The sequence below is a fragment of the Argiope bruennichi genome, chromosome 1 (assembly GCF_947563725.1).
Source record: "Argiope bruennichi chromosome 1, qqArgBrue1.1, whole genome shotgun sequence".
NCBI lineage: Eukaryota > Metazoa > Arthropoda > Arachnida > Araneae > Araneidae > Argiope > Argiope bruennichi.
Genome location: NC_079151.1, coordinates 30,877,087 through 30,901,411, shown reverse-complemented (window position 1 = coordinate 30,901,411; position 24,325 = coordinate 30,877,087). Strand labels below are relative to the sequence as shown.

Below are 24,325 nucleotides of genomic sequence, written 5' to 3'. Positions count from 1 at the left end.
CCGGTTAACGAGTCTCGTTTTGGTCTGCTGAAATCTTCGACGAAAATTTTTTTTATAATTGTATCTATCATTCACTGTTAAACAAAAACAAACAAAATAAAACTGTAACCTGGATATTGCGTAGAATGTAATTTTTAAGTTTCTTAATGATCTGAATTTTCATATTTTCTGAAGTAGTCTTTTAAACAACAGATATTTTTAGTCACTTTCTAAATAAATCGAAAGAAATTAAATTTTTATACATGAATCGATGACAGTATATGACATTTGTAAGAAAGTAAGTTGCTATTATAATAATGAAAAATAATTATTCTCTTCATAAAACGTTTCATCTGTTTTATAAATAATTTGTAAAAATAATTTCAGTTTTTCTGCCTAACAGTCGAAATCGCTTTTCAAAGTATTTTCATTGTAATTTTGACTGATATAACTGAAACTTCTCTTCAAACGGTTTAAGCAAAACTTTAATTATTTTACTCCCATAGCAGATCTATATATTTAAAAACGAAACGCTAATGTTACTAAATTATAACAGTTTTTTAGTTGAGGAAAACTATCTGCTACTTGTTGAAAATTTAATAGCTATGCAATTCTATAACCTTTTTAATTATTCTTTTCATCTTAATTAGGAACCAAATGCTTTCAAAAGCTATTTGGCTGCAATGTATACAAGTTTATAGATCAGCTTTTTATTGATTTCAAGAAGTTTCTGTAAATAATGATCTTCCATTATTTATAACAAAATTAGAAACATAATATGTTTTTATATCAAAAATTTTAGCAATTAAACGAAATTATGTTATTACAGTTATTTTAAACAACATTTACTATCTCAGCCAATCATTTTCAAAATTATAGAAGTTTCCTACCCTTTTTAAAGTAGATATGAAAAAAAATGTTTCATTCATATATTTTTATTTTTGTACCAAATTTGATAACTTACAAATAATATGTTTGCAAACTTTAATATTATCAAAAGAAATTTTGATTATTTTGTTTTAGCAAATAAGCAGCAATTGAGATTTAGATTTTTAAAAAATGTCAAAAAGAAAAACTTTAAAGGAAGAAAACTGGATTATTAGGCAGAAAAGTTATATCTAAATAGCTGTATTTGAAATTTATAGCTATTTTTATTTTGTTTTTTTATTATTATTATTTATGAGTTAGTTTCATCCCTAACTATTTGCTGTAAAATTTCAATATTCCATCATTTTAGTATATTAGTTATTTCATATTAATCAAAATGATTTACACCTTGTATATTGTAACAGCATCTAAGTTAAATAAAACTTAGCATCTAAGTTAATAAATATTTTGTTATATTTATCTACATTGAGTTGTATTATTAGATATCCTTAAAGTTATTCATTTAACTACATGCTTTTCCGACATCGTTGTTATTAATCTAAAAATTAATAATTTTCTCTGTATTACTATTTAAATAAAAAATAAACATTATATATACTCATTTCATCTATTAAAAATTAAAGATTTTGTGAATTAATTTTTTGTGTGCGTGTTCTTGCTCTATATTTGTGCCCAAGATTTCAAAATCCATTGACAGCTTTATATATATATATGTGTGTGTGTGTATTCTGATATTAATTATCTATCTTTAATTGTATCTAGTTTTTCATGATGTTAAATTCATATTTTAACCTTTTGTTTGTTATATTTTCAATGAAATTATCAGAAAACTCTCTCTCTCTGTTCTAATAATTCTGATCATGTGAGACAATGAGGGCACAAGATAAGCATTTGAAACTTTTATTTGAAATATTTGGCATGTTTTTGCATTATAAGCATGTTGTTAAGGTTTTCATCATAAAAATAAATTATACTAAAGCTGATGCTTCACTATTAAAAAGAAAATTCAAGTATTTAATAAAGATTTGGCAATTTGATAATTGCATTTACTCTTGTTTGAATTGATAATACATATAATTCAAGAGAAAATCATTATTTTTAATTCTCATGGGCTGCTGATGCAGAAAATTATCACTATATAGAAATGGATAAATTTGTACTATCATATTAATTATTATAATTCCATATGATGTTAATTATTTGTACTATTCAGTATTTTGTTAAATTCAATGGTTCAGAAAAGTTAATTTTAAATTTAATTTTTAATTTTGAAATGAAAGTATGCATATGATATGTTTTTAGATAATGTTCATCAATAGTATGCAAAGAAAATTCTTTGTGATTATTTTGTTATTTGTTCTAGAAATAAAAAGCTTGTATGAAAGCTTTTTGATTCATATTATATACAGTAGACTCCCGATTATCCGCGGGCGGGTTATCCACGCCTGCCGCACTAAATTTTTTTTTTTTTGCTTCCAAGCAAAGAGAAAATGCTTCTTCAAATAGGTGTAGTTTTACAGTTATGCTTTTTGTAATTACATAATACATTACAGTATTAAAACAGTACATATGTATTAATTTTTCTGTGTATCCTTGACGTCTCTCGTAAGTACAAAGCACTTTTCTGTTTTCATTAACAAAATGCATTTTAGGTTAGTTTTGAGTGATATACTAAAACATTAAGTGTTAGTTAAACATTTCCTGCTGTTTATTTTACGTTTTATTGTACATAAAACGATTTTTCAAAGTTGGAATGACTGTTTTCTCTTTTACTATACCCATTTTTAGCTTTTTTCGGATTATCTGCTGCGGCCACACCACCCAATTCCACGGATAATCGGGAGTGTACTGTATTTAAATAATTTCCAGATTTTAACTTGACTTTTCTTTTGCATTTAATCATTACTTTTATATCAAGTGACATTTTCTCTCCCATATGCCAAATAATTTTGTTTATTTATTGCTTATATTTTATTGTTGAAAGTAGTTTAATATTACATATTGATGCTTTAGAATTGCGATTGAAGTTTTATTGTATATTTAAAACATCAATACCATATCTTGTTTTTGTTCCATAAAATTCAACAGTAATAAGAGTTTGATTTCTTTTTTATTATTATTTGTTTTTTTTAAGTGATTACCATTTTTGCTAAAAATTTATTCTAAATCAATAAAATTATAATGAATTTTACCCTTTTTTCAGCCGTTATGGAGATGCTAAATCGTATTAAAAGCACTGTTTCTAACTTCAGCACAGTGCTGCCTGGCAATCCTGTCACCCGTGAATATGAAATTGTTGAGCATGTGGCAAGTGCTGGCCCTGCTCTGTTATGGAAAGTTTACAAAGGCATAAAAAAATCTACAAAAGAAGTAATTATTGCAATTCATATTATTTTTGAATAAACATGTTGCCTTAAAAAATGTTTTTTTTAGTATCTTAAACTTATAAAAACTAATAGCTTTAACTCTTATATTGTTTTAATGATATTGAATTTCTATTTTGTCATATTTTAATGCAAGAATAAATTTAATTATATTGTGTAATGAGCTATGTATTTATTTATTTATTTATTGTTAAGTTTTTAACAAAGCTATAGGGTGATCCTAAACCTCCAGTATATGTTTGGAGTTATGGATTTGGATTTACTCATTTTGGACAGCCATTTATTTTCCATTGTTCTAAATGATAAATCTGTCACTATACTGCTTAGAGTAAATTATTTTTTATTTTCTAGCCAGAGAGTATTTCACTTAAATTTTTAACTTGCCAATTTTACTTTTGTTTGCTTGCATTTGTACTTTTTTATGAAATAATGAATCTTTATTATTTTCTTCTTTAGATGATTTAAAGATTGTGAGGTATTGTTTAAAGCTTTCTATTGTATTTTTAGGACATCATAAAATTTCCTTCATAAAAATAATTCTTTAATATATGCCAAATACTATGCATAAATATATCAATTTAAATAATTGAAACAAAATGTGAGCTAAAATTCCATTTTACAAATTTTTTTTTCTCTATATACTCATTTTTTTGTACTCTTGAAAAAATTAACAGTTAATGAACAGTAGTAATTATCTACTTCTGCCAAATGTAGATAATTCAAAATATATTATTTATCCTTATACTATCAAAGTTATACAATATAGTATTTTTGAAATCTTCATTTGATATTGATGTAGGAGAATAATCAATTAAGCAAATGCAGTTTGAATATATTTGAAAAATATGTATTTTTTTAATGAAATTTTAATGAAAATATTAACAATAAAGAAACTTCTTCAGAAACACTTTAAATTAAATCATTCTTTATATATTTGTATGTATGTAATTGTTTCAATTAGTCCATGTTTAAAAAAACATTTTTTTCCCATGCTGAATGTAAAATTACTCTTTTTTTTTTATTTATATTGTGTGTGTGTGTGTGTGTGTGTGTGTGTGTGTGTGTGTGTGTGTGTGTTTCTTAAATTTTAAGACAAAATTATTTTTAAATTAAATGAGTATTCTTTTTATGAAAATGAGTTTTCTACTTTAGAAATTGTTTATTATTATTGGTTTGTTATGTCAGATGAAGGATTTATGGAGAAATGAGATATTGGAATTTTCTGCAACTACCATCACCTGTAGTTTTAAATTAGCCATATAAAAATTTCTGTTGCCACTAATCTTTTTTTTAAAAAAGATACAAAAAATTAGACTTGTACAGATTGTATATAACCTAAGAAACGAAGAATCAATTAATGTGCTAGCTTCAGATAAAGTAACAAAAAGCTGTCATTGTTTGTGTTTGATGATTTAATTTAAAGTGATTACAAAATATTTAACCTGTTTTATCTGCTTGGGAATATTTTCACCCTTATGAAACATATTTAAAAGACACATTAATTTTAAAATTTTATTTCAGATTATTTACAGATTTTGAGTTTCGGATAAATTTTTGAAGAATACATGGATTTTTTAGGCTTATACCTGGATAAATTTATATTCAAAAATACATGGTAATTACCCTCTACTAAATTAAATTTAATCTTAAAAGAAACACTTTAACTTCTGATACTTGTTTTAAAGTACTGCCAAGCCCTGGATCGATTTTGCTGAAATTTTTTAATATAAACTTTTTCTCTGCTTTTTTTCTGTCAATTTCTGTTGTAAATTTTATTTCCTACAAAATTAAAAGGATAAAAATCCTTTTTTAAGCTAGCCATTTATGAAGTAGTTTCATTGGCATGTTAGTGTCTTAATCATTTGCTATGATCAGAGGTTAAAAGCTTCATGTTCACTCTATGACCCATCCCTCAAATCAATAAAGCATCTTAATTTCAGTTTCACTTCACTTTTAAAATGTGATGCCCCCTTTTATTAGCTGATAACCTGTCCTGTTTTGAGCTGCACAATCCGATTCAAGTGTCCAAGCTATTTAGTCAAATCATATGAGCCTTTGTTCCAGCAATGGAGTTCAGATTAATGCTGTATTTAATAGTAAGAAATTGTTTCTTTATGCTGTCTAAAAAATTGTGTTATCAAATGTTTTCAAAACTGGTGGCAAATAAACATTTCCAACATATTTTTGAATTATTGTTAATGCTTCATTTGTCAATTATTTATATTACAGGAAGGAGCAGTTTTTGTATTGGAAAAGAAATTATTAGATAGATATTCTAAGCATGAGCGTGAAACCATATTAACAATTTTAAAAAATGGTATTGCAAGATTAACGAGACTTAGACATCCTAGCATATTGACCGTTCAGCAAGCATTAGAAGAATCTAGGTGAGATTTATTTGTTTCTTACTAGCTTAAGAATAAATTTTAAAAAACATTTGTACCTGTATCATTCTCTTTCTTATTTGTATTTTACAAGGACATGAGATTTTGAATAGAAATGTGAACTGTATTTGTGAATACAAAGTTTTAATTATTTACATGAACATTTTTAGTATTAATATTATTTTATGATTTTATCCTAATATTTATTCGCAGTTTGATTGTTAAAACTTTTTATCAACAGTCTTTTAAAATACACTTTTATTTGAACAATGTTGTTATTATAATTTTATCCTGCTGGGAATATTTTTTAACAGAATTGTAACATTATATATTTTCAGAGAAAGTTTAGCATTTGCTACAGAACCTGTGTTTGCAAGCTTAGCAAATATTCTAGGATGTACAGAAAATATGCCAGTTCCTCCTCCTAAAGCTCTAAAAAATTTTGAGCTATTTGATGTTGAAATAAAATATGGATTTCTTCAGGTATTTATGTCTAATATATTACAATTACAAAACTTATCAGTTATTGTTGTAAAAAAATTATTTTTAAAATTTACTATAATTCATGTATGCAAAAGCTTTTTCATGTTATGTTTTAACAGTTGACTGAAGGTTTAGCCTTTTTACATAATGATGTGAAAATGATCCATGGGAATATAAATCCAGAATCGATCCTTGTGAATCAAAGTGGAGCATGGAAGTTGGCAGGGTTTGATTTCTGCATTCAATTGGAAAAGAATCCCGACTTCCAGGTTAGTTGTGATATGAAAATAAACCCTTAACAATGAATTTTAATGAAAAAATTCCTTAATTAAATTTATAAAATAAAATTATTTTTATAAATATTGACTATTTGATATTGTGTTACATAAGTCCTTCATGATGAGTGTACATTCTTAAAAAATCAAGTTAGAGCTTTTTATATTTTTGTTATAAATTACTGATAACATATTGTATTAATTAAAAAAAATAGTACGATATGTTTTAATCCTTTACATTTCAGTATTCCACTAAATGGAATACTTAAGTTCATTCACTTTTCAAACCATTAAATTCAATTATAAATTGAAAAAAATAGGTTTAGGATTCACTTCTAACTTTCTTTTTTAATAATAAATGATAATTTAAATCTTACAGATCTTGATGGTGTCCCGCCAAAGCATTTCTCGATTCAACATTTTTGTGAAATTTGTCTAAAATATTAAACTTTTCACTCGAAGAAAAGTGTTTTCTTTTCTAACAATTAATCGTGATTCACAATGTTTCAAAAATCAAATGTTCTGTGAAACCATGCATCCATTACATCTCACTTCACTACAATGTAGAGTAGAGAGAGATAAGAAAGTAATTTCCTATCCTACTTACATGGAACCCACTTGACACTTTGACCCACTTTTTGGCTGTTGGGATAATTTATTAATTCAGGGCTTATTATTCCTTAAATAGAGGATTTTGCTATCATCTTAATGGGGAGGGATAAAAATTCTTGTTATGAAATTAGGTAAATAGGAGTTCATTAAATCATGGTTCAACTGTAGTTTGGACCATTTATACCAGAATAGTAGTATTAATAGTAGTTATAGTTGAGTAGTAGTACATGTAGTTTGTACTTGAATTTAAACTTTAGATAAAAGTCATTATTTAGACATGAATAATTTGTAACTTGTTAAAAAAATATCTTTGCAATCACTAATTATTTCTTTTTTATTGTTTTTTTATCATTATTCTATCTATAAAATATTTTATAGTTTATTTCAAATGAAATTATAATTTGCTTAATACTCTTTTCACCTCTTTTCTCTTGTATTAGAGTGATCAATTTAGTTTAGGTGAGATTAACATAGATCTGCCTCCTCCTTGCCTTCCTAACCTAAATTATGTTGCTCCTGAACGTCTTTTGGGAAGCTCCAGCAATTTTGCCAGTGATATGTTTTCTTTGGGTCTTCTATTTTATGCTGTCCATAATCAAGGGAAATCTCTGCTTTTGAATTCTGGATGTAGCATGGCTTCCATTAAGAATAACTACAATCAGGTAAAATATTTTTTGATATATTTCATTATTAAGATTATATTAAGAACTTTTTAATTTAGTGTTTAATTCTTTTAAAAAATATTGCTTCTTTTAGGTTACCTTTTAATATCATTTTAAATATTTGATAGTATTGGTATAATTTAATAATAATTACTCGTATGTAAATACAGCTGGTGAAATATCAACTGCCGAGTCCCATAGTTTTGGGCAGCCCCAAGAAAGATTTTTTTTTCCTTTGTAATGTAAGGTCATTTTTATTTTTTGATTTACAAGGTTATTGTACTTGCACATATTCTAATTAAAATAAAAATATCTTTTTAAAATATATTTCAAGATTTTTTTTTTTCTTGCACATTAGAGGGGTTTTATTTGTTTAATTGACTGACTTATTCAAATTTCCTTTCTGTCACAAACTAAGGAAAGAGAAGAGAATTTTCCCTACTAACATAAGCTAAGGAAGGGAAAAAAATTTCTCTAGCAGTTTGGGAGCTAGAGTTTGCCACTTTTACAAGAAATTCTTCACTGAGAAAGATGAGTGGCATTGACCCGATTCCCCCCCCCCATGGCCTTACATTGAAAAATCATGGTATAGAGATTTCTACATATTTTTGTTTCCAAATTTATTAAATATAAGTTTTAAATAAATATCAATTTTAAATAAATTTTTAGTTCTTTCATGTGTAATATATTTAATAATAAAAGTAATTATTTGTAAGATATACAAAAATCTTTTTATCATCTGAAATATTTTTAGTTAAAATGAAAATGTTAACTGAACCAGGTGATTTTAAAAATCACCAATAAATTCCCTTATTTAAAAATTCTTTGTGTCTGCTTTATTATTTATTAAATTTAAAAATTTTAGTAAAAATTGAAGTAATCATAGCATAGAAATGAAAATGGATAAGTTTGAATCTTAAGATGATTTTAAAATATGTCTTCTAATATAATTTGTCCCAAAGTTGTTGCAGAAAAGCAGCAAAAAAACTGACTAATTTCTGATTAATTGATAACTAACTTTTACACACTGATAAAAGTTTTCTCATGTTTTAATTAATAAATGTACAAAGTTTGATTTATTTTGGTCTAGTTGTTTAGAAGTTGTGTCATTCTCATGTTTTAAATAATAAATGTACAAAGTTTAGTTTATTTTGGTCTAGTTGTTTAGAAGAAGTTGTATCACATATATTCATGCATACATAGCTACAATGACTTTCATTTACAGATGATTTTAAAATATGTCTTCTAATATAATTTGTCCCAAAGTTGCTGCAGAAAAGCAGAAAAAAACTGGCTAATTTTTGATTAATTGATTACTTAACTAACTTTTACACACTGATAAAAGTTTTCTCATGTTTTAAATAATAAATGTACAAAGTTTGATTTAATTTGGTCTGGTTGTTTAGAAGAAGTTGTGTCACATATATTCATGCATACATAGCTACAATGACTTTCATTTATATTAAGATTACAATTTTTATTTTCTCAAAATATTAGGGTTTTTTATTTTTATTTTCTTATTTTTATTTATTTTTTTCCCTGAGTTTTTGAAGCTAACCAATTTCTGGGCATCTTTTGATGTGTATAGATGCATAAATGGCACTTTTCAAAAGGACATTTTTCTCAATGTAAATCTTTATTAATTTTCTTTTCTGAATTATGTATAAAGAGAATTCATCAATTCTGCATTTTCTTTTATTTGTACACATATATTTAAACATTTTTGCATATAGTCATTTTACATTACAAATGTTTTTAAAAATTATTGTAGTTTATTAAAAAGGAATTAATTCAGTTGTGAATAATAATAAAAAATGAAATGCTATTTTGTTTTTTTAAATCGGCTTATTTTTGCATTCTTTTAATATTTTTAAATTCTAAAAAAGATTAGGAATTCTTGTTCCAAAACATTCTCATAACAGAGAAGAAATATATAATTATTTGAATTCACTTGGAATTTATGAAAATACATGAAGAAGAAATCTTGAAACATATTATTATTAGGATATATTTCATATATTTTTAGGATTATTTGCAACATAACTAAAATCATTAAAAAATTAACTTTTATTACAGCTTTTATCAAAATTTATATTATGAAGAAAATTTTGAAAGCTTTATTATTTTGGTTTTAAAAAAATCATGTAAATTATTATTTTTTTATTCTAGAAGAAGAAACAATGTTAACTAGAGAAGTTTTTTTTAAAAAATAAGTAAATTCAATTATGCAAATACTGACATTTAATATTAAATCGTTAATAGCTGCTCATTTTAGCTTTGTCTCTGTTGCACTTTTTTTATATATGAGTTAGTTTCTTTCATTCTCTGTAACTGCATAATGCTTTTTTTTTTTTTTGAGAAATTAGCCATTACAAATATAGATATGTGTTAGACATCCGTACATGTTATGTATAACGTGAATAATTGCATTATTCAAATTATAAATTGTTTCAAGAAGTTTTAGAATTGTCACAATCTTATAATAAAAGTACAAACTATTCATTTCTTAAAAAATAAAATGCTTGAAAGCTTTTTATTTTTAATTTCCATTGAAAATATAAATTTTTATTTTTGTCAGCATCAGCTATTTTAAAAACGCATTGAATAGTTCATAAAAATCACAGCTTTATAAAAGGGTGGTTAAATAATTTTGAAGAACTATATATATTTTTTAATCAATGTATTACTACTTTTTATGTTTATTTTTGGTATATATATATTGGAACTTCTTATGTTTATTCTTAGAATATATAAATTACAACTTTTTATGCTTATTTTTGTTGTAAGTTTTACAACTTTTTATTTATTTATTTTTGTATATTTAATGCTAGAAAAATAAGATTAGTTTTTACTTTTCTGAGCATCTCTTTTCTTAAGTAGAATTGTGACATCTAAAAATATATGTTAAAGTATGCTTGGTTTCACTATTATCTTTACAAGTATTCATGATTCTTGAATTTAAAACTAATGCATGGTTTTATTTTTTGAGTTTGGTATTAGATGGTTTTGCTCTCTTCATTCTTGATAATAAAATAGATTGATGTTTTCCTATAGCTGAAAATGCTTTCACCAAATGCTCTTTCAAACTTGCCTCAGGAAAGTCGAGAACATGTTAAAATGCTTCTAAATTGTACTGCTGAATTACGACCTGATGCTTTCCAAACATCAAAGGTATTTCATTCAGTTCATAAGTAGTGCAACTTCTTGCCTATCTAAATAAAAAACTCGTTTAAAAGTTTTTGCTTAAATAATTATTTGTTTTATAGTTACCCATGTTTGAGGATTTTGGCGTTAAAACTCTTCAGTATTTGGATTCTTTATACCAGTGGGATAATTTGCAGAAATCACAATTTTATAGAGGCCTCCCTCAAATAATAACAAAGATGCCCAAGGTGTGTATCATTTTTAAAAAAATAAGCCTATGATTGTAATACTTCGTGTTTAGTATTTTTCTTAGCAAGTTGTATTTATTTCATTTCTTTTGACAATAGGGTTTTTCTACTGTACACATTCTTGAAATAAATTCTGCCATCTTTCTAATGAAAAAAATTATATTTCAGAGAGTAAATCTTCATCGGATTATTCCTTGTCTTGCTAAAGAATATCACACGCCTGAAATGGTACCATTTATTCTTCCTAATGTGCTGCTTGTTGCTGAAGATGTAACAAAAGAAGAATTTCAGTCCCTTATTCTCCCTGATATGGTTCCTCTATTCCGGTTACAAGAACCAGTTCAAGTAAGTAGAGTTTTATGGAGTAAAAGTAATAGTTTAAGTTCTTATAAAAGTCTTCACATAGTATATGTATGAATATGTCCGATATGCTTTAGAAGAGTCATAGTTGAATATTATATTCTTTGTTTTTGAAAAAACATGCTATTCATTCTTTCCAACATCATTTCATTTTCTTCTATTTATCACTTTTTGAGATTTATGACTTTCAGATAAGTAAAGTCATTATCCATTATCTAATATTTATAATGAACAGTAATTAATATCGTCTTTATAGAAGATGAATCTCATATATACATTAAATGTTAGAAATTCCTTCTTATTTTCAACATTTGTTTGATTATAAAGAATAAAAACAAACTGATTGAAATATGATCGGAATATTTCCTTTCATGATAATCTTTATGTAAAAATATATAGGATGATTAATGTATTGTAATTTCTATTTGTAGTAAAAAAAAATGTTAAATGCTTTTCCATTATTTCAGATTACATTAATATTTATGCAAAAAATGGAGTTGCTGTTATCAAAATGTCCACAAACAGTAATTACTAATCATGTTTTACCTATGGTCTACAGAGCTCTTGAATCTGATGCTCAACAAATACAGGTAATAATAATTTTTGCTTTTTAAGAAAACTTTTCTTTTGATACATATACAGTAATATTTTGCTTTTATTTATTTCAACAGGAACTTTGCTTGAGTATCATTCCTAAGTTTGCTAGTCTCATTGAATATTCAGCTATGAAAAATGCTCTTTTACCTCGCATCAAGAAACTGTGTATTTCTACTAGTTATCTTTCAGTAAGCATTTGACTTATTTTGTTAAATGAACTTAATTCATGTTATCGTTTAATGCATGTCAAGCAAGATTTATCAGTTTTGCTATTCATTGTATTCTGTGTTGATGGGAAAAATATATGGTATACATATACAGTAAAATAAAAACATACAGTTAGATCGAATGCACATCGTTGTTTCTCATATGATTGTGACAAATTTATTTCATTATAAAAATTATAATGAAATTATAATGTATCTATCTATTGCATTTACCAGGAAAAGAAATTTTATTTTTGATGGAATTCAGAATTTTGATTAAACCCTTCAGGACTACCAGTTCATAGAGAACTTTAATGGGACCGAAGATTATAAAATAGAGTTTCACCTTGCCACAATTTTCACAATAAAGCCTAATTTTACAAAATAAATAAATAAAATAAAATCATATAACCCTCACTTTCTGCAGTGATTAGCTTAATGCATTTTCCCATATTCTGCTAATGAAAAAAAAAAAAAAAAAAAACGAAGCAATCAGCAGGAACACCGGAAGCCCTTTAAATCATATGGGCAATTTTAAAAAGCCATTTGTTTATATCAAATCCTGAAGTGCAGTATGAAGACTTATGCCCTAACATGAAGGTAAAATGCTATAGGATTGGATTGTAGAAAAAAACTTTTGTGAGTCTGCACCATTCTGTAGCAATTAAAAATTCAAATGGATCATTCTATTTTCAAGTCACGAATATGCATCAATGGTCTGTACAGTAAACCTGAGTGCTTCTCGAAGATGAGGTCCTAGGCCAATAAATGCGAAAAGAGCACATCATGTGTATAAAACACGTACTGAAGGGGTTAAACATACCACTCATTTACAAAGATTAAAATAACAATGCTGATTTTGATATTATGTGAATTGAATCATTACTCAAATCAAACTTTTGAATGGAATTTCAAATTAAGCATTTCATTTTCAATAGAGTATTTATTACAACATTTGTATAACATACTTAATTCTGACTTTTGAATGTTTCATAAAGCAAGTCTCTCCCAAATACAAAAATAATAATTTTAGATAATTATTATTTTTATTATTTTTCACAAAGATTTTTCTGTTACACTTTTTGTATTTTAATGGTAGGAAAGTTCATTTTACATTTGGAAAAATTATTTTTATAATACAGTTCCAAATAACTAAACTAGAGTGGAAGGGGAAACTATTTTAGATAATGACTTTTTCAATTAATCCATGAATATGCATCACTATTTTGAACTACAGCATGTAATTCTGAAATGTTTTGAATATAGAATAAATTTAGAACTCTCTTCATAAGCAGCTCTTATATTCTTTATTAAGTTAAAATTGCATTTTCAGAATTATAGTTAGTTTATCAGTGTATATTTACCAATAGTTTATTACATATACATTGCTTATTCAAAGAAATCAGTAATTTTATTTGTATCTTTTTATCCTTCTAATATTTTTGAACAGCAATAACATGCAGAAGCTGATGTTGATGTGCTTCATTGCTACATTGGAGAATCTAAAATAATAACATATATTGTAGTTTCTATGTTGCTTTAAAAGAAAATGTTAATGTACAGTATAAAATAGGTGGCATCTGGCACAATAGTCATTTTTAATTTTCTCATTAAAAAAACAGTTTAAATGCTATGGTAAGTTATTGCAATAACATAACATATTCTTAACTTAGGTTTGTCTCTAATGTTAATGTCATGGCTTCATATCTGAAAAAAAAAAATTTTTTTTTTTCATCATTTTTGCCAAATTTTCAAAATTTTCTGAATCATCCCCTTCAAGTGCTAATGTAGCTATATTTACACTGGGAAGTCAGTGACAAGGGAGTGAATTCAAGATTAAGCACTCATCGCTGCTAGCACATTCTCACTTTTACAATTATTCTTTTGCTGTCTAATACACGTCTTTTTGGTTTTGCAATTTTAGAAAAGCTTTGGATAATCTGCATTTGATTAACTAGAAATTTGCTGAATAAATATTAGATATGTTAGAAAATTGAATCGCTTTAATTGCTATTTCTCCATTCAATTAAGAAGTTCTCGTATATGAAAAAAATGAATCTCTCTAATTATCACATTATTTAAAATTGCAAATTATTTTCGTAAATTTTTTCTATTTGCTCATTTTATAGATTATCAATTCTAGAACAGTTTATGCTGACATTAAAGATTAATTATAGGTACGTGTAAATTGTCTTGTTTGCATTGGGAAACTTCTTGAACATTTAGACAAGTGGTTAGTTCTGGATGAAATTCTTCCTTTCCTTCCTCAAATACCATCTAAAGAGCCAGCTGTTCTAATGGGTGTTTTAGGTAAGCTATAGCAAAAGATTTGCTCTGTTATTTCCTCTTTATTGGGTTATTTATAGATATTGTAGCTTTACAATAAACTATTGCTATAAAATCTTTGTCAAAAGTAGATGACTGTTTTTGTTGTTACAACTTTAGAAATAATTTCCTTTTTTTTTTTTTTTTTTTTTAATTACAGAATTAATTTATGGAAATGCAATTTTCTAAATTTCAAAAACAAATAAGATCTTTAATAAAATCTCTTTAAAAAAACATTATTAACTTAAAAACTGAAATTCTGCAAATTAAAATAGAAGCAAAGTGTATTAGAATTATAAACATTTTTTGGGATATTTTTTTATAAATGTACTTATTATGTATTATGATCAGCATTGATTCTCTATACATATTTAGAGTCTTATCTTTAAAATGAGTATAGGTGTTTTTGTGTTTTTAATTTATTGAACTTGTACATACAATAATGAGAAATTTTTCTTTTTTTAATGAAGTATAAAGCATTTCAAAATAATATACGCCATAATAATTCTTTCTAAGGAATGTTATTTTAATGCATGAAAATATTTGTAATTTGAATAGATTATTAGCGATTTAGTTGCAATTATTCTATTTATACAATATTAGGATTTATTTTTTTATGAGACCACAAACTGATTATTATGGTACCTAAACTGATTATCTATGAAAAGTTACTCGAGAGTGTTGAATAAATTATTGATGTTTTTGCTAATAAATGCCTTTTCATTTGAAATTAATTTTTTATTGATTTATTCCTTATTTCTGTTTTTTAAAACAGGTATTTTGAAGTTAACAATGTCACACAAGAAATTAGGCATCACAAAAGAAATTATGGCAACTAAAATTATTCCATTCCTTATGCCTTTATCTATAGAAAATGGCTTAACTTTGAATCAAGTATGTTATCATATTGTCCTATATTATTTCCTATATTTTTTTAAGTTATTAAAACCAATTTATTGAATTTCATTGAAATTCATTTATATATTAATAGATTTTTTAAATAAGAAACAAAAAAAAATCTTTTGCTGAAAGTAGAAGTTATATTTATTGCTTTATTTATGGAAAAATCCATATGAGATTAAGCGGCACAAGCAATTAAATTAAAAATCTTCCTCTGTGAAATGTTTCATAGATATTTTGTTAGGAAATTAGCTTGAACATACCAATGAGTATTTATGTATAAACTTTATTATCTCTATTTACAATATATAGGAAAATAGAAAGAATAAAGGAGATAATAACTTGCACATATGTTTCATAAAGAAATGAATTTTTGTAATTTGAATTCATTTATTCATAAAAAAAAAAGCTATATTTACAATAATAAAGAAGAAGAAAATGTTACAATTTGGTGCAATTTCTATTGATTTAATTTTATTTTGGATCATTTGTGGTGTCATTAACAACCAATTGCTTTTTAACCCAAATATTGATTAAAAAAATAAAAAACTTCCTTCTGAAAATCTTTTTTTGAAAATATTTCATGTGGTCTTATTTGTATGTTATGAGGATGTTTATTGGGCAGATTAATATTCTTGAAAGTTATCTTCTTTTCATTGATTTCTGATTTCCGGGGGCAAAAATTTTTGCATTAACTAAATTGGAGATAAAGAAAAGTAACAAAATGAATATCATTTGATTTTTCTCCAAGGGAAAAAAAACTATTATTTTTGCTAAAAATGGTTTTTATATAGCCAATGCAATAATATACAGTTTTTTTTTTTTTTTTTTCTACTGAAGTTACTTGGAGACCACTGTAGCTTGAACTATCAGCCACAAAGTCACCAAATTTTGTACGGGGACTATTGATGACATGGGAAAAAGGAATCCTCAGAAAATAAAATTAGTTCCAAAAGCTGCCGATAGCGGAAAATGTAGCGCTTTATACTTTAAAATAGCTAAATTTTGCATAAAACACGGAGCGAAAATGCAAAATCCCGATCACGTAGTCAACACAAGCGCCAGTATTTTGAATTATAAAAATGAAGGGGGGCATTGAAAATCATTTCAAGTATCAGTTGATTTGTAAAATGCGTCTCACTTTAGCACAGCTTGCATTACTTGTGAAGCTCTTTATCTTAATCAATCCAATGCAACGACCGCTCTTCGCGAATTTCGAAGTCGAAACAATTTACGTAAAGGACCTCTATCAATTAATGCAGTCAAAGCAATGATTAAAAAATTTGAAAAAAAAAGGGGGGTATCTCGCGACTTGGCCTGGTAGAGGACGGAAACCGGTATTGGAGGATACGATCACAGATGTTGCGACTGCAATCGTTGAAAGAAATCAGATGGGCACTGCTGATAATAGCAGTGCCCGTGAATCTGCCTGACAATTGAATATTAATGCTTCAACAGTATGGAAAGTTTTAAGAAAAATTCTTCAATTTTTATCCAAATAAAATTAGCCTTTTGCATGAATTAAAACCTACAGATTATGATTTTTGATTAACCTTTGCTTTGACATTTCTTACCAGGATGGAAGTTGACGAGGCTTGGCCTTGGACAATTCTCTGCAATGATGAGGCCCATTTTTATTTGAATGGGACTGTTAACTAGAATTTGGACATATGAACAACCCCATGCATTTCAAGAAATCCCATTCCATTCTCAAAAAGTAACTGTTTGGTGTGGCTTTACAGCAGATTTTATCATTGGATTGGACCATACTTTCTTGAGATTATTACCCAAGCAGAACCGCAGACCTGTTCCATAAACGCTCAAAGATATCATGATATGCTGAGTAGTTTTGTTACCTCATAACTTCAGCAAAGGCTATGCTTAGATAAAATTCTCTTTATGCAGGATGGATCACCACCACATATTGGTACATCCGTACAGCAACTGTTGCACCATCACTTTACAGAAGACTTCTAAATTCACAAAGAGCAGCTGCTGCATTGGATTGATTAAGATAAAAGAGCTGCACAAATAATGCACGTTGTGCTAAAGTGAGATGCATTTTACAAATCAACTGATTCTTGAAATGATTTTCAATGCCCCCTTCTTTTTTATAACTCAAAATACTGGCGCTGGTGTACAAAATACTGGCGTAATTGGGATTTTGCAATTTTTCCCCATGTTTTGTGCAAAATTGTAGTTGCCTTAAAGTGTAAAGCGCCACGTTTTCCCTATCAGCAGCCTTTGGAACTTATTTTTTTATCGCGGATTTCTTTTTCTCATGTCGTCAATAGTCCCTATACAAAATTTGGTGGTTTGCGGCTGATAGTTCAGGCTACAGAGGTTTCTGAGTACCATCAGTTTAAAAAGAAAAACCCTGTATACGTGTATAATGACTTTTTTGTTTTGTGATTTCTTTTTATTAATTTTGTTTTCATAATTTTTGATAAACATTATATATTTGTTTTAGTTTAATGCTATCATGACTGTTGTGAAAGAAATGGTGAGTTTTGTGGAAGCAGAACACAAGACGAAATTGGAGCAGCTCAATTCCATTCGACAAGAGCATGGGTAATTTTTTAAATTCTAAATGTGTAGTTTATGTATTATTTCTTAACATAATAAAGTTAATTAGAGAAATTAAAACTGTTTTAAAATTTTTCGTTAGTTTTTTTCTGAAAACTTATTGTATTTGTGTATATATGTAATAATTTCAATTTTTTCACATTCTTAAAATTAATTACTTTGCAAACATTACTTTAACTTCAGAATTCCACTGTTTTTCCTATGCTGGCATCTGCATAGACCAAATCAAAATGCCATTATTGCTGAATTCCCTTCTAAACTTGTTTAGGTTTTGATTGAATTCCTACAATTTTCTTTCCCTGCTTTTCACTTTCCTATTTCATTTGCTTCATGGGTTGGTCATAGTGTATCAAAGAAATTTTGTCAGAAATTAGATTCTTTTATTAAACTATAAAAAAAAAGAATAAAATGTTTCCTTTACTGAGAAAATGCATTGCATGCATAGAATCTGTATGTTTATATCATATGTATAGAGATATATACCTTCATTATATAAGTATAGTTGCAAGATTCAATGAATAATAAATATTAAATATCATTCCGTTTCTACTCAAAGTAACATGGAAAAAAAATTAGTTTTGCCATGGGTAAGCTTACATTTAAAAATGATATAAAATTATTTTTCTTACTGTTTTATTAAAATATAAATAAGACAGATTGGATGGTTACTTTTAGTAATGTAAACCACTTAAGTTTCGAATTTTTTGTATACTTGTAGCTCTACATTAGAAATGGCCCAAATGGTTCCAGGAAGCCAAAGTCTTGTTCCTGATTTGGGCTTGGAAGGAAATAAACCAGGGGTAAGTGACTGATATTTCTTAGGAATGCAACTTCTACTTTATTTTTTTAATATAAAATAATAGTTTCCTTGACTAATTTTGTACAAAAGCTATGATGAAGGATTTTTTTTAAATTGATAATGCATGTTTCATATTTTTTTTATAGGTTGATGATATGTTTAAAAATCTTGGTTTATCGTCATATCAAAGTACAAATAAAAATGTGAAAGCCTCTTCTCCGAATAATGTCATGGGAAATCAGCAACAAAGTGAAAAAGCTTATTCAAAAGTATGTTAAATACACTTTTATAATCCTTGAATACTGTCATTTAAGTAATGTGTAACATGAGATTCTCATAAGACATAATAAAGATTCTCAGATTCCAGTTCCTTCCTCCACCCCCAAGGTTGTTTATGTTAATTCCTTAATTATGATTCATGCATTGGATTACTGTATATTTCAACTATTATGCTGAAATAAAGAACTATTAAACTAAAATCACAGACAGAGTATATTATATAGCTGGTATATAAATTATAAAAATGGTTGTGATTAATTACATAAATCTTGTGGAATCTATAAATATCTCAAATATTTCATTAACTCTTAGTTGAAACGATTTCGCATTATTTTTCCAAAACAGAATGTGTCATCCAGTTAGGTAGCAGTAAAAATTATCAGTTTAAAGGATGAAAGTTTTAATTTTAAATTTTGTAGCAATTAAAAAAAATAGACAAATTCATTCATGGAGTTATGTTTCATTGAAAACACTTTTTCCCACATTGCATTGCATATAAGGAAAGATTAACATAAAAATAAAATGGTTAGTTTAATAAACATTAATTAAGTGACATCACCCATTGTTCTCAGTGCATGACTAACTATTAAACTAAATCTCAGTTGCCATAGCAAAAAAATTATAATACAGAATTAGATGGATATGAAATAAAAATTGTGGCATGTATTATGGTTTAAGCTCATGCTATGTTATTGAAACATTTTATTGCTAAAATTTCTGAGAAATCATTAGATTTTGTCAAGTTGATCAACAATGTCCTACACCAGTAATTTATTTATTAAGTTTTGATTAATGTTCTTTTCCCAAAAAGTTATCTTTTATCTGAAACAACAAGTATTAAGTTATGTAGTTAGACATGTACATTTAAGTTATGTAGTCAGACATGTACATTTAAGTTATGTAGTTACAATTATTTCAATTTGTTGAAAAAATTTAAACTATAGGAATCGAAGACAAATTCAAAGAAATATTTATAATTCTTAGGAAAAGTTGATAATTTTAATTATCAGCTTTTTTTTTTTTTTTTTTGATATTTTAGATTTTAACTTCTTATTGTATAAAATTCACAATTAACTCCTTTTTTTCTTCTTCTTTTTAGCCCTCTTCTATGTCGCTTGAAGAAAAAAAGACTTTGAGCTGGAACCAGGACCAGCAGCGTAAGTGGAATAACCAAGGGCAAGGAGAACCTTTAGTTCCATCCCGTGATCCAACAACTTCTCTCATTGAATCCAACTTGCGAGGACTTGGTTCTACTAACAAGTCCATGAACTCTTTCTCCTCCCTCAATTTAACTACAAGCACAAATTACATTCCAAACAACTGGTCACCTAATTTTGGACCTCCTACTACACTTCAACAACCTCATTCTTTTGCTGGGGGTTTTCAACAACCAAATTCTGGCTTTCAGCAACCAAATTCTTTGGTGGGAGGGTATGCATCCTTAGCATCCAGTCCTCCCCACCAAGTTCAACAACCTACCTTTCAAAGTAACTCTCCTGCAAGTATGGATTTGCGCTCGCTGGATAGTCTGTTGCCAAATATGGGTCCCAGAAATACTCCTACCCTTGCTCAACTAAGCAGTGGAACTAAAGATTTTACTTCATCTATTCCCTTAATTCCATCTCCTCCACGCTACTCTGCACCAGCAAGTAATTTAGCTAAGAGTGAATTGGAGGATCTGCTTGGATAAAAAAAAAGGGTACTAATCCTTTGTATTGTGATTGTAAATATATATACATTTAAATACTTTTATTTTCAGTAATGTTGAAATTGTGAGGATGATTTGCTGTGAACTAAATATGTATAAATAAAACAAAATATGTACATGAAAAATGAGAGAAATGCACTTCATTTCTTTAAGATTCCTGTTTTTTTACAAACATGCGATTATGTGTTAAGAGTAAATACTATATTATTTTTTTATCTTTCTTAAGTATGTCACTCTATCTTAATATTTGAGTATTTTTTATAGATGTTTGGAATTTTTTTGAATGTATTATACATGCTACGGCATGCATGATATGTTTTATTTTTTATTAATATTTGGAAGGAGGAAAAAATGTTTTTCTAAATCATAGTTGTCTCATTTTATTTTATTTAAATTGGTATACTGACCTTATAATATTTAGTCTTAAATTAATGTGGTACAATTAATATGATACATTGCATTTTGTGGAATATTTTTTCCTTTTAGCTTGCTTATTATTTTATTTTTTTAGTAGGAAAAAAAATTAACTCCTCCAGGTATATGAAAATGAAAGTGGAATTTTACACATAGTCTGTAAAAAACATTGACTTATTTAAAAAGCACTAAAAAATGTGACTTAATATATGACTGTATGAATAAATTTTTGTGAATTTTTAAAAAATTTTAGTTGATATTTTGACATTTTTATGTGATGAAAAAAATTTTAATGAAAATGTGAATTGTCATTTTGAATAATCTTAAAAGTTTATACATGCAATCTCATTTTTATTTGATATTTATAGTTCAAGAATTCTTGGTTTAGATATTAAAATATTCATAACTGTACTTAAACATTCCTGAAGTGATTATTGGCATGATCAGTATTAAAGACGATTTTTAGTAATACTTGTGCTAAATCTGTGCTTTCACATTTTATGATTGAATTTTTTTTTTCTTTCCTTCTTTCTAGTCATTAATAAGCATCACATTTAATTCAGTTTTAGATCTTTGAAAACATTTTAAGTTTCCTCAATAAATAAAAAAAACTTCTAATAATAATTTCTGTTAAATTAATAGCTTTTTAACATTTACTTTCAGCTATTCTCCTGATACTTTATATGAAAAATTCAAATATTCTTTAATAGAAAAAAAATTCAAAATAAATATAATGATTGACAATTCTATATGTTGAGAATTTTTGAGAAAAAATCAGCATCCATATTTTTTTACATATAATTATATACCTTATTATTATTATGTTAGTATTCAGAAAATGACATTCCCAATGTGTAAAAAATGCTTTAAATGGGAAGTATGAATATTTTATGGGATCTAGACCTTCCCTTAATGGACATAAATCAAAATTTATATTTATCTATAAAGACTTGGTGTAGTTATTCTATTTTCACAGAAATAAATGCATTTATCCTAGAGCTTATTTGAGTTCACTATATTACATTCAATTGCACTGCTTTGTTATTTTAGTAGTTTTATATCTTTCATTGCGAGCAGGTATTAATGTTTTTTATTCAGTTCTTAAATTATTTCAACTTTACAGGAAATTTGGAATATTAACATAAAATTTTCCCATTTTTAACTTTTATATTTAAAATTACAACTTAATCTGACAGTTGTTGGTTCTATGCTTTCTTTATTGCAAAACCAAAGAAATTAATATTTTGTGTTGGTATATTTTCAGTTTAACAAGTATGAAATATGTATGAATTACTATTTATAATGAAACATGAAAGGCATTCAGTGTGTTTATATTTTATTCTGGATAAATGTTTGTGATTGTATAAAACATTTTGAAATTTCCTCTTGTTAAACATCTATATGTACTAATATATGTAACAAAATCTTTATGCTTTAAAATTATGTTCTTTATTATTCAAAGCTGCTGTGATAATAAATCTCATTGTTAACTTTGCATTGTTTTTTCCCTCCCCCTCCCCTAATAAGTATTAGCTTCTTCTGTTACAAAAAGTTCACAATTTATGAATTTGAAATAAGTTCTCCGATATATCTATTTTTATTGAAATTCGTTTGTGCATTTCAAGTACATTTTCATTCTGATTTGATTAAAATAGAGAATTGAAGAAAAGTTCAATCAATATTTTATTGATTGGAGCAGTTATGCGATTATTTATAATTTCATTATTGAGCAATCCATGTAGGAAATATCTATTATCAAACTAATCTACATAATATTCCACTTTCACTTTTTAACAAGAGTATTAAATGTTACTTTTAGTTACACATAGGCTACAATTAAATTACTAATTTTTGAAAGCTTTAAATAATGGTATCTCAGGGTATTTTTTTTTTCTGAATGTTTTGATACAATTTTAGCAGTTTTTGTTTGTGTTGAAATTAAAACTATTTGAGCAGATTTTAAGCAAATGACATAGGAAAAATGACTCCTTGAAATAAAAGCATGTAAAAGAAAAAGTCATTAAAATAGGAGCATTTCGCATAAATTATATTTTTTATTTATTAAATAAGTTACCTTATTTGTTGAGACAAACATCACTCACAAGCTCTACAATTATTTTAAATTTCAAACCAATTCAATTACCAAACCAGAGCTAATGCACTCTTTTCTGACTATAATTTGCTAATGGTATATGATTAAATATATTACTTAGAGAGTATGAGAGAAAGTTTCGAGAGGAATATTCCCTGCTGGTTTTATCGAAGGATCATTTTAATCCATTTTCAGTATGCTAGATTTAAAAACCAGTTTTCAATTGCGATCTAGTAATATTAAATATTTATGTGATTTCGACGCTATACTACTATATATTGACGAAAGTTTACTGATAATTTGCGCCTTTCTTTTATTTATCAAGTTATAATTTATATAATCCCATGCTTCAGAAAATCATTAGAGGTAGGTGACTACGTACAAAAGACGATTTTTGGCAAATATATCGAATAGTTTTTTTTATTCTAGTTTTCCCTATAAAATCATTTGAAATTTATTTCTAAGTTTATTCTTTGGGATGTTGAATTGATTGTCAAATTTGTGTAATATACAGGTGGTTATTAAAATAATAGAACCGATTATGAATAAAAGCAACATTTAAGAATGTGCTTCATAAGCATTAAAATATAATCTTAGCTACCAGTTTTTTGTTTTGTTTTTTAATATAAAAAGTATATATTAGGGTAGGATAAGGTAACTTTAGTAGAGTTGTATACGTCTTGGATTTTTGCCAAAAGCGTAAAATGTAAGACTTCACATTTTCAAAGAGACCAAAATGTAGGAGCCCGACTAGCTGGAGCAGGTATGACCGAAACAATCCAGGTGTAAGCGTTTCTAGAGTTTATGACAACGTGTGCATCCAAGGCGGCAAGACAAGCTCGGCAAAACAAAATAGTGGTTGAAAGGAGAAACTGAGTGAAAGAGACTAATGAGTGTTGAAGAGAATTGTAATGCCTAAAAAAAGAAAACAACAGCAGCCAAAGATTTCAATCGCCATAGTAGAAGGCACCTTCATATACAGAACTTTTATCTCAGAGCA

General features: G+C 26.7%; 1 protein-coding gene across 1 annotated transcript; it reads left to right on the top strand.

Moving 5' to 3' along the window:
* The first annotated feature begins 7 nt into the window (after positions 1-7).
* Positions 8-22,588, top strand: LOC129970554 (SCY1-like protein 2). Its single transcript, XM_056084468.1, has 17 exons — positions 8-277; positions 3,071-3,237; positions 5,481-5,638; positions 5,974-6,118; positions 6,238-6,387; positions 7,446-7,667; positions 10,722-10,838; positions 10,934-11,059; positions 11,228-11,404; positions 11,887-12,009; positions 12,091-12,204; positions 14,400-14,532; positions 15,323-15,441; positions 17,918-18,018; positions 18,752-18,833; positions 18,979-19,101; positions 20,211-22,588. The coding sequence occupies exons 2-17, from the start codon at positions 3,076-3,078 to the stop codon at positions 20,799-20,801; spliced, it is 2,643 nt and encodes an 880-aa protein (XP_055940443.1). The 5' UTR covers positions 8-277; positions 3,071-3,075; the 3' UTR covers positions 20,802-22,588.
* The last annotated feature ends 1,737 nt before the right edge of the window (positions 22,589-24,325 follow it).

Coding starts and splice junctions, on each gene's coding strand:
- LOC129970554 (XM_056084468.1), top strand. CDS start 3,076: ATGGAGATGCTAAATCGTATTAAAAGCACTGTTTCTAACTTCAGCACA. Junction 18,834..18,978: donor TGGAAGGAAATAAACCAGGG/GTAAGTGACTGA, acceptor TTTTTTTTATAG/GTTGATGATATGTTTAAAAA. Junction 19,102..20,210: donor GTGAAAAAGCTTATTCAAAA/GTATGTTAAATA, acceptor TCTTCTTTTTAG/CCCTCTTCTATGTCGCTTGA.